Here is a 10,932-nt window from a genome sequence, read left to right as displayed (position 1 = left end):
GGCTTTGAGGACCCTTCCTAAAATCAGACATGATGAGATACTACTGGATTTCAAAGTTTAGCTTCACCCAAAATCTCGTCAATGTTTTCTACTTAACCTCTCTTATCTAACCAGAAGTCAGTGCAAGTTCATGGATCTGACAACTTTATAATCTGGGAGTAGTTGTCTGTGAGATTCTAATAGTGAAGCATGTATGGAGGGATGGGGCTCTGTGACATGTGCCCATTCTCTGATGTGGAAGATGGTGCCATGCCAGCTGGTGGAACTGCGGAGCTGGAGTCCCTCTGCTGCTGTATCCGTATCTGTAATATTGCTTCCTCTATTTACTTACAGTCTTTACAGACTAACAGTGAATACAAAGAACGGGAAACAGCTAAAAATAAATTAAAAAAAGGGGAATTGTACACTGAGTATCTTCAGATACAACATTGAGTGAACCCTGGCCTGAAAGATAGTGCTGAGTTAAGGGATGAAGAAACTGTAGCTTATGTTTTTGCAGAGACCAAACACTTTGTAATGACCACCTCAGCCCATAGCCCAAAGTTGGACTAAAGACAGGGACTTGCAGAGCAGAGCAGGCCCATGGTCTTAATGTTTTTTTCTTCTAAAGACATATTGTTGATTCAAAGGCAGCTTTTGCCACTGCAGTGCCCCTGGGGGCCATGCCCTGCCATTGGTTGTGTTTGTGTTCTCTGCCTTTCTTTTACCAAACAGCTTCAGGTCACAGCCAAAGGAGGCCTCAAGGTGCAATCAATCAAAGTTGGCTCAGAGGTATCCTGGATTGCTAGACAGACTGGGTTTCTTCTCAGTTTGTAGTTGGGAAGAGGACACACCACAAAAAGAAGTGTTGGGTTGAAGTGAGATACAAGCTGTCTGGAAAAGCTAAAATAAAAAAGCTCAAGTTATCTGGAAGAGCTAAAGTAGAATTTAAGCTTTCTGACGTAAATCTAGCCCTAAGTAAGGCTGCACGGTGAGTCTGGAGGGTGAGGCTTCTTCCCTTCTTTTACAAGAAACTGGGCCATCCTACTTCAGCACATCCATGCAGATGTTGCCTTCTGGTATAGTTCTGCAGGCAACAATTTGGGGGCTGAAACCCCTAGCTGTTATCCTTCTTTCACAAATGGTAGGAGTCTCGCAGCATCAACGTGCAAGGATATTTTAACTGGCAATATAGACAGAGGCAATTTATAGTCTATTGTGTGGATGCAGCTGCTGAGCACTCATATCCTGCTTTTTCCTGACTCTATTTTTGACAAAGATTGTTTAACCAGGAATACTTCCACATCTCAGTGTAATTTATATCTTGGCCGTTTGCATTTTCTCTCTGTTCCCTTCCTCCAGCTTTCCCTCTTTCCCATACCCCAAATTTCTCCTCACACACACATTCATATTAGAAGGAAAAAAAAGAAAGTGTGCATGTGGGAAATTAAGATAAAGCCATCATCACACACCATAAATACAATTCAGTATCAGATGAAATGGTTCTTTGGCAAATATTTTACAAAAATCAACTCTGAAACCAGGAAAACTCCTTCATTTACTACTGCAGTTAAAAATCTCTTTACGTAGTTAATGGATGGGTTTTAAGTGCCAGCCTTTCAACCTCCACTTTTAGGATTTCCTTAGGATGTGGCTCACTACAGAGGAGCATGCTCAATGGGTTCTGCCAAGGTATTGCATGGCCTGTGAGTAAAATGCTGGGGAGAAAGTCTTTGTTACATTTTACTCTATTGAAAGATTAATTTTTCGTTTTTTCCAGGTAAGATGTGTTCAGTCCTAAAGCTTGACCTAGTCATGCTGACCATAACTCAGGCAGCATCAGCACAGAGCTCCTTGTCTGAGCCGAATCACTTTGCTCCCCAGGAACAGAGTCGTCAGGAATGACAAGCCTGGGCCTGGACTGTTGGCAGCCCTTGGGCGTCAGGTTGTCACAACGTCACTTTTCTCCTTTGCTATGTCACACACAAACTCCTTTTATAGCTGTTTTTCTAGTTATTGCTATCATTTCCTGACAGTAAGTGTCCACATTGTGTTTGTCCCTATCAGACCACAGACCAAAAGGACAGAGTAACATCCCATAAGTAATTGAACAATAAGTGGAAAATGGTAATAGATTACTTTCCCCAAGGGAACTGGGTGCATTGAGGTTGAGGAAAGAAAAGCTGAGAGCCTTATTTCTATCCATGCTTTTTTCCTGGGGTACAGTGCAGTCACACGCTGTCAAGGACAGGCCATGCAATTGCATCTACCAGCCAAGGAGGGTTCACCCTGCAGGGTGCCCTGCCCCGTCCTTGTAGCTCGCTCCGTCAGTGCTGCAGGACTTGCAGAGATTTCAGCCCTAGGGTCTTGGGAGTGATGTCCAAGCAGTTTAGGCAGAAAGAACTGACATAATTAAAAGTAAGTGACTAGTGGCATCTTGGAAAACAGTCCCCACCCTTGTGGGGTTTATTTATTTTTTTTAAAGCTTCCCCTGTTTTTCATTATGCCTGCAGGGAGGCTTGGTTGCCTGGCTGGCTCAGCACACAGGAGAAAATTTGGTGTTGCTGTGACTGACAAGGCCATGATGTCCTGTCAGGGAGACTGTGTTTTAGAAACAAAATTGCTTTGGGAAATTGCAGTGGGATAGCTTCCAGTGAGCTAAACTGAAAGTGCCTTTCAAACAAAGGGATGATCGCCCTTCTGTATCCCCTCTCCTTCTATTATCCATCTGCAATTCTTATGAGGAGACAGAGAGGTCTCTGTTGTCTCCTGATCTGCACGTTTCTTCCCTCTCTCCCCTCTCCCTGTCTTTCATCACTGAAATATCTCAGCAATGCCAGGAGGCTGGTATGTCCCTGGAGAGTAAGAATAGTCTACAATGGCAAGAGATCACTGCTGTTGTTGTTTGTCTATTTGCAGTTGTCTGGACAGAGGATCCACACAAGAGGTAGGAGCAATTGGATCTGAGAAGCTAAAACTTTTGCAAGACAAACTGTTAAAGACCTAGGAAGATTTGTTCCAACATCCAAAACCAACAGTCCTGTTCAAGTCATCAGAATAATCCTGCATCAATACATTGGTGTGGCTGAGGTTCTAATTTCCATCTCTTACAAAAAATTCCTTTATTAGTTTTGGGGGATTTTGTTTGTTTGTTTTTGTGGGTTTTTTTCCCCCTTTCTTCCCTGTCTAGGTCTAATTTCCTTTGGAAATGTCCAAATCATTAGGACATCAGGAGCTGGAAGTGTTGTGAACCTGTTCAGACATGGAGCGCTGGGACTCACTGGGATTTTTGATTGTCACGCTCAACTATAATGTGACTATTGTAGGTAAGTACTTTTAAAAAGCTCTCTTCTTTCTTTTGCAGCTCCACATCCTGAAGCCACCCAGACATCCTACTGATAATTGACTTTAATTTCTAGCTATGCCTCTCTGATCCTTGCAATAAGAAGTTGTTATTTAGATACATAATATGCGTGGTTAATATATTCTTTTCTTGTTAAACAGATTCCTAATGCCACTCAGATAGATCTATTCTGAACTACATTTAAAAAATTCTGGCAAAGTTTTCAATTTGGCTATTCTTGATGCCTGAGCTTCCAGTCAGCTCTAATGGATTTTGTAGGCACCATTGTGAAAAGACACAGGAGAATCACTTTATTTATACCACATAAAGTGAACAGTAGCAATAGCTTTAGTGATGAATGAACAAGTTTAAAGAAAGTAAAAAAAAAATCCTCTTTTTTACAGGAAGAAGTTTGTAGTTTATTACCATTGTGGTTAAGTACTATTGCTTTTCATTCTTTATTTTTATAAAAGACTAAAGTTCACATGCATTGAAACAAAACCCGCCAAACAGCTGTGTTTTCCTCAGCTAACAATTGCCTGAGTGCTTTTTTTTGTTGGTTTTTTTTTATTAAATAATTCACTGTTCTTTTTTCATGGGCTACTTTGAGTGAAGTGTGAGCCAGAGAAAAACTTTAAAGGGCCTTTCAAAGACCCTTCGCCTCCAGCCATGGACAGTTGCTGTAGTTTGTGCTGTGCATTGCAGGGAGGCTCCAAGTAAGCCACGGGGATGTCGGTGAAGGGGCTTCATCTACTATGTTTAATCAAGACTGAGTCATTCGGGAAGGTGATGCATGGTGGGGTTGTCTCCAAAATGTGTGTCATACTAAACTACTTCCTAAGGAGCCATTGATTTTTCTTAAGCAGCACTCCCTATCGTACAAGTTCTAATTAAAAATTGATAGTGAAATAGCATGTAGTATTTTGAGCTTAATTAACTAATGTGCTTCAAGCACTTTGAGGTCTTCATAGGGAAAAAACGCTACCTAAGGATGAAACGTCACTTCCTAAAGATGACTGATTCTGCAAGCTGGGGCTTTCTATTGATCCACACTATGTCAAAAAGAGAGTAACAGTACAGTCACTAAAATGCAGGAAGCTGAAAACACAGCAAAACCACCACTAAAGTTCAGGTGATTGAAGATAAAATGAAAAGGCTTCAGTTTATTTATGGTTAGATAATATATTACTTTGTCAGGAGGAGCAGGTTCCTCTGACAGTCTCTCCTACAGCTTGTATATGCTTATTTTTTTTCTAGCTGAGGTTTTTCCACTTCAGAGTGCAGTTTTGGAGTTCTAGCCCATAATAAGTCTACGAGCCATAAATGATTTATGGGGCATTTGGACTTGCATGTACAGTACTATAATACAACATTGAAGAAATATTTGAATCTTTAAAATTCACACCAACTACAGGGAAGCAACTTTATAGGAAATAGAAAAGAATGTTGCTTAAGACAATACTTCTAAATAATTGCATATTTTATAGGAAAAAAAGCTTTGGAATCTGGATTTTTAAAAAGCCTTTAGAATGTGTATTGGTGCTATTTCATGGATTTCCTTTAAAAGTTTCTATGCATGTGAGATGTGCAATCACTATTACTGATTGGAGGTTTTCAGTGCATTTCTCAGCATTACTCCATGTACCATGCTTCTCTTTAGTCACTGAGTCTGTCTGTCTGTGGCTGCAACTACTTTCTTAACCATTCCTTAAAGCACAGAATTAATCTAATTTCTGTTCTGTTTTGTGTGGTTTTTGGTTTGTGATTTTTTTCTTTTTGTTCCTAGGTGTTTTGTTATGGGGTTTTTGGGTTTTTTTTTTCTATTTTCTTGGCATGTTTTAAAAATAAGTAAAATTAAAGCAGGAGTTTATTAAATTAACTTATTCTTTTCAAAACCATATAGGGAACTAGTGATAGGACTCAAAAAGAAATTTGAGAAATTCAAGTGCTAAACTTAACTTCAGATGTTGAATTTTTCCACCTGTTTGTACAGAATATAGTTTTAGTTTTAGTTTTTGACAGTATAACAGTATGTCTTTAATACTTCCTATCCTGCCTTTTTTTCTTTTCTTCTTTTAGTTTTTAAATAAAGAACTTTGTCAGTAATGCAGCAGTGTGTATTACAAAAAACTTTTAATAAAAATCTACTGCATCTAAAAGTCCTCCAAGAAACTATCTTACTGGAAAGATAGTAAGATAGACATTCTGCTGCCAATAGTAAATTTTCATATGATTTCATGGCCCAGACCAAGAACAAATACTATGTCATGGAACAATCTTTTGTATCTAGAAGTGTTTCATACCATGTTAGCTGATCTATATTACTGAAATAGGACAAAATTCAGGTGCAGAGTTATGGACTCAGCAACAAGGAATAACTGCAAGTGAGATTATTAACTCAATTGTGAACTTTTTTATCAGATTTGGACTTTTTCAGAGTGTTTTTGTTAGGCTGAGGTTTCAGCTGACATGGCTTATTGTAGTCAAGTCTAGATGAAGGTTATAGAATGTGTGAGCTAACACATTTTCACAGGAGTTTCAGTCCCAGTCAAAACAAAGCCAAATAGGAGCCTTTAAGAGGGGAGACTGATTACAGAGGCTATTTCTTCAAATGTCTTGTGTATAGGGAGAACATCGCTGTTACTTGCCTTCCTTTCTTTTTCAATGCTCTCTTTTTCTTGCCTTTTCTTCTAGGAAAGATCTGGCTAATGCTAATAATTCTGCTGCGACTGGCAGTGGTGGTGTTAGCAGGCTATCCACTCTACCAAGATGAGCAAGAGCGCTTTGTCTGCAACACTCTGCAACCAGGATGCTCCAATGTTTGCTATGACTTATTCTCTCCTGTATCTCACTTTAGATTCTGGTTCATCCAGACTGTGTCTATCCTGCTACCTTATGCTGCATTCAGCCTTTATGTTTTGCACAAGGTAGCTATGTACATTGTAAGAATGCACTGTTTGGTACATGGATGCAAAGGGAATGGGGATTTATCAAGCCCCAAAGACCTGAAGGAGCTCTGTAGAAGTGCTATTGTTGATAGATTAGATTGTGGTGTAGACAGTCTAAGGGTCCTTAATTTTTCTTGGGCATATACTGTTCATCTTTTTTTTAGGACACTGCTTGAGGCTGCCTTTGCAGCCATGCAATATTTTCTTTTTGGATTTTTTGTTCCTGAACGCTTTTCCTGCTACCATTCACCTTGTACAAGCACAGTTGACTGTTACATCTCCCGGCCCACTGAGAAATCCATCATGATGATTTTCATCTGGGGGGTCAGCAGTCTGTCCTTTCTGCTTAGCCTTGCTGATCTTGTCTGTGCTCTCTGGAGAATGACAGTGAGAAACCAAAAGAATAAACTGTTGGGAAACCTCAACGTAGAGGAGTGCATTTTAAATCTTCCTCCAGTACAGCATGGTAGTTCTGCACCTCAAAATAAAGACTGTCCAGCATCAAATAGCAGCCAGACCAGTGATGGTTCCTGCTCGCTTCTTTCTGAAGAGGAAGAAGAGGCTGTTCTTCATCCTGAAGCAATCTCTCAGCAAACTGCCAGCACCAGCAATAAGCCCTATATATCAGGAGAAGCTGCTGTTAAACAAGATAGCACTGAAGAACCCTTGTGTGCTGGTGACCACCAAGGGACTATGTGCAGGCAAGTGAGACCCAGGCTTCAGCAAGGCTCCATTGAAGGTACTGCCCTGACTTTGAGACCTCAGATCAAGTCTCACCTTGGAGTTTCTTCCTCTGCAGTTCAGAGCAAGCTTTTAGGATACTACCCTTCAGCTGAGCTAAAAAACGCTGATGCACAATCAAATTATAGCAGTACTAGCTGCCTGAGGTCAAAAAAGTCAGAATGGGTGTAGAGCCCTGAGTGAACACTACACTATGACCCTGGCAAAACAAACCATTGCATCACTGAGAAGGTTTCAGGTAGTTTCAGCTGGATCCCTTGGTTGTGGTTATGCTGCAGAGACACTCCACTATGCTGTGTTCTTCCATTGATGAGGAATCAAAAACCTCAGATAAGAGTTTGAGGGATATTACAGTATTCTTTGGAAAATGTAACACCTTTATGTTTTTCTGAGTGCAAGTGACTTCTGAAAGCTGCAGACTATTGCTGATGTGAACGACCTGGTTTACCAGGACTACTGTGAACACTTGTTTACCCTAACCTAGTTTTATTGCAAAAGATTGAGCTTGGGAAAGACGACTTTTAAACAGAGTTCTACACTGTCTACTGTCAGAAGGTTAATTTATCTCCTCATACTAAAGCCTATTCTAATAAAGGATATTCAAGCAGGAAGAGTAGACGGTGAATAAACTGAAAATATATGTTTTGTAGTAAAGTGTTAATGTGCAAAAAACCCCATGGATCTTACTGACTGAAGGTTGCACCTATTGTAGTTAGCAACACCATGACAGTACCTTTCTCTGACTCTGACACCAGCTGGCATGGTCTGACCATGTCTGAGTTATCCAGCTCCAATGCCTTCCGAAACAGCGTGGCTGCATCTAGATTAGCTGTTGGGAATGATTCTCTGCTTGAGAATTGCTCACACTAGGAGGTGTGAGCCAGAAGGGTGTCAGGAAGTGTTCCAGCACCTTGATGGAGCAGGGACCAAGCTCCAGTGCCCGTGCCCTGGTACTGCTGACCGTGTACAGTGTTGATGTACAACTGACATCTCTGTAAGGTGTTCGGTGTCTCATTCTGAAACAGTCACACTGGGGTCTTGATTCCAGTAGGGAGAATGAGTCACCCGACCTGTTTTAGGCATCTCTGAAGGTAAGATGAGTCACTTTGTAGATATTCCTATTTCTTCTACAAAGTGAGTAACTCAGACTTAGTCTTTGGAAAAATGTTTTTTGCCCCAAAAGAAGAATGTAGCGGCAATGTCTATATCAAGTGCTAACCCTCTTTGTCTGACAGAATTCTAATGCTAATCATTTGAGAACATGTCTAAATTGAGTGAATCACAGATGATTTTATTACTGCATTTACATAAGCATGGTCCAGCACTGAAGCACAGTGGTGTGTGAGCTGAATTTTTTTACCTACAAGTCAGTGGGGGTTGAGGGTTGCATATACCTGTGGATCATCAGTGGGAATGGATGTGGAGGAGCATGTACTCTGAGAAGAGTACTGGTGGCAGTGTCTTATGAAAGAGATTATTCAGAGGGTGACAAGAGCTGGTAATTGTAGGTACTGCTTGGAGCTGGAGTAGCTATGATGCTGTTTAAACCCAGGCACAGATCTTGTCTTGCTCTTAGTCTGCCATGTAACCAGTTTCTGTAATGACTTAATGGCTGCCTCCTCCGTGTAGATCATCAAGGGGGAACAGCTTTCACATTCTTCCTTTTCTCTCCTATGGGTGCAGAATTCTTTAAGACAGCTTGGCTCATAATTCTGTATATCGTTTCTCACATACGCAAGGAAAAGACTAGCACTTAATTATCCCTCATCTTCTTCATCGCCTCAAAAATTAGGTAGCTTAATAGAGAGATAGAACTGCTCTTTGGCTCGGGAGGCAGAATTTACTTCTGCCAGCAAAGTACTTTGGGATCCTGAGGTATGCTACTGTAGTTTCTAATTACTACCTTCTAAGTAAAGTTTTTCCTCTCTATTAGCTGTGTTTGTTTCTTTTATCATGCATGCTTTTTGTATGACTTGTCATTTCCAGGGTAGGAGCGGCATTAATTATTAAACTTATCATAGGCAGAAAAACATAAAATATTTAAGCTTCTCATTCTCCAAAGCCTCTTTAACGGGGTCTGTGCTGATTACACATACCATGACAAAACATTGCAACAATGAAACCTTTTATGATTCATTGCGTCTTCTCAGCTGTGAGAAGGAATGCAAAGAACAAATGTGGATTCAGTCTATCACGTACATTCCTCAGCATGAGATATAAATAGGGTAGGATAAATAATAAATGCGTTGTGGCTGGACACAGTTTGCCTTTCTGTGTCTCTAGTTAGACATATTTTAATGACTGTGGAGGCTTATTTCAAATCAGAAAGATAATGTTTGTGTTTGAAACAGAAAATGAAATTAGTGAAGTTCTTCCTTACTCTGTTTGCAGTTTCTTCTTGTGAAATTGTGGCCTTTTGGTTGTGTCATGCTGCTGCAGACCTGGCTGCTATGAGGGCTTGTGGATACTTTGACTTATAATTCAGAGTCAGTGTAATAAGCACTTAATATATTTATAAAAACTCTGTATTAAAAGAGCAGGACTTGTATGGGCTTTTCACCAAAGAGTGAATAGAAGCTTCTGGCATCACCAACCTGCTCCTAACGGAACATCTCCAAGTCACTTCTAACAACTGTTTCCAAGTCACATTTATTAATTACCAAGACATGGTTTTACAAATTGGGCACATGTGCTAGCAAGGAAGGACCAAGGAAAGATGTGCAAATGTGTTCAAATTATTCTGAGCTTCCACAGCTCAAGCAAATTAAGTGATTGCTGGTAGGAGCATACACAATGGGGATGAAAAAAATGGGAAAAAAGATCTATTTGAAACAGGGAAGAGGAACACCTTGAACTTCTCCTTAGGTTCACTGACTGTTATCACTCAATGTTAAGGTGCTGTGAAGATGTTTAGAGGCCCTAGAAAGAGTGAGTAAAAGAAGTAATAGATGTGGAGCAAGAAAGCAACATGATTTTCTGCTGTTTAAGCAACGATTGTCTTCTGTATTTGTGATTTGGTTTTGTAAGTCCTTCCAGAACATATTTCATACTCAGAAAAATTTTACAAAAGCTGCTTGTTACGTTTGCCAGTGTGTCTTTAAATCCTTTCTTAACCCATGTACTTTAAATCTTTTCTTGACCCATCTACTTCAGAAAAGTATTTCAGAAGATGGGGTGCAAACACAATACTCCTAATACTGCCCTCATGGAGTTTTGTCTTGCCTTCAGACAAGGATGCCAGAGTCACAGTGCAGGTGCCACTTGCACCCTGAGCTGCAGTGTCTTTAACTGCATCATAGCACTCCTCTTGCTAAGTAAGTAGCTGGTAGGCTGCTGGAGACCCAGAATTTACATGTTTTTCATGCAGCACAATCAATTATCACTGAGTTTCTGCAGTATCAGCATGATTTGGAGAAAAAAAACATATCAATTTTTTGTATTCCTAAATGCAATAGATTTTTTTAAAACATTTTTCTGAATAAAAATTTACCTTTTTCTTTTGTTTTAATTTGGATTTTTTTAAAATATCAAACCAGAAGTTAAACCTCAAGTTTCAATCAGTTACAATAGTTTCATCCTCTGTCCTCACACTTTAGGTTGGGACACCTTGATTTACTCTCATCAGCATAATGGAAAGCTGTGACTCTCTATTCTCTTGTGGAATACACTGTAGACAGGTGTCTAGAGAGTGCATAATTTCCCATTAGCTGCAGTTGTTCTCCATGAATCTCTCAGTTCAGAATAAGTATTAAATCTGAAGTTAACAATGTAGAGAGATCCTCAGTGTATTCTTTCAAGTTATTAAAATTATCTGCCCTTATGTGATACATCATTATTGCAGTGATTATCTTTCCAGAAAGGATCATTAAGAAGGATATTAATTGCACATTATTTTATGTTAATGTCATGGTTACAATGGAG

General features: G+C 39.9%; 1 protein-coding gene across 1 annotated transcript; it reads left to right on the top strand.

Annotated features, from left to right (window-relative positions):
- The first annotated feature begins 3,241 nt into the window (after positions 1-3,241).
- Positions 3,242-7,182, top strand: GJD4 (gap junction protein, delta 4, 40.1kDa). Its single transcript, XM_009878557.1, has 2 exons — positions 3,242-3,305; positions 6,017-7,182. Exons 1-2 carry the CDS (start codon positions 3,242-3,244, stop codon positions 7,180-7,182), a joined length of 1,230 nt encoding a protein of 409 aa, XP_009876859.1.
- The last annotated feature ends 3,750 nt before the right edge of the window (positions 7,183-10,932 follow it).

Source organism: Apaloderma vittatum, unplaced genomic scaffold (genome assembly GCF_000703405.1).
Source record: "Apaloderma vittatum isolate BGI_N311 unplaced genomic scaffold, ASM70340v1 scaffold17701, whole genome shotgun sequence".
Lineage (NCBI taxonomy): Eukaryota > Metazoa > Chordata > Aves > Trogoniformes > Trogonidae > Apaloderma > Apaloderma vittatum.
The sequence above is the reverse complement of the archived record's forward strand: the minus strand, read 5'-3'. Positions and strand labels throughout refer to the sequence as shown.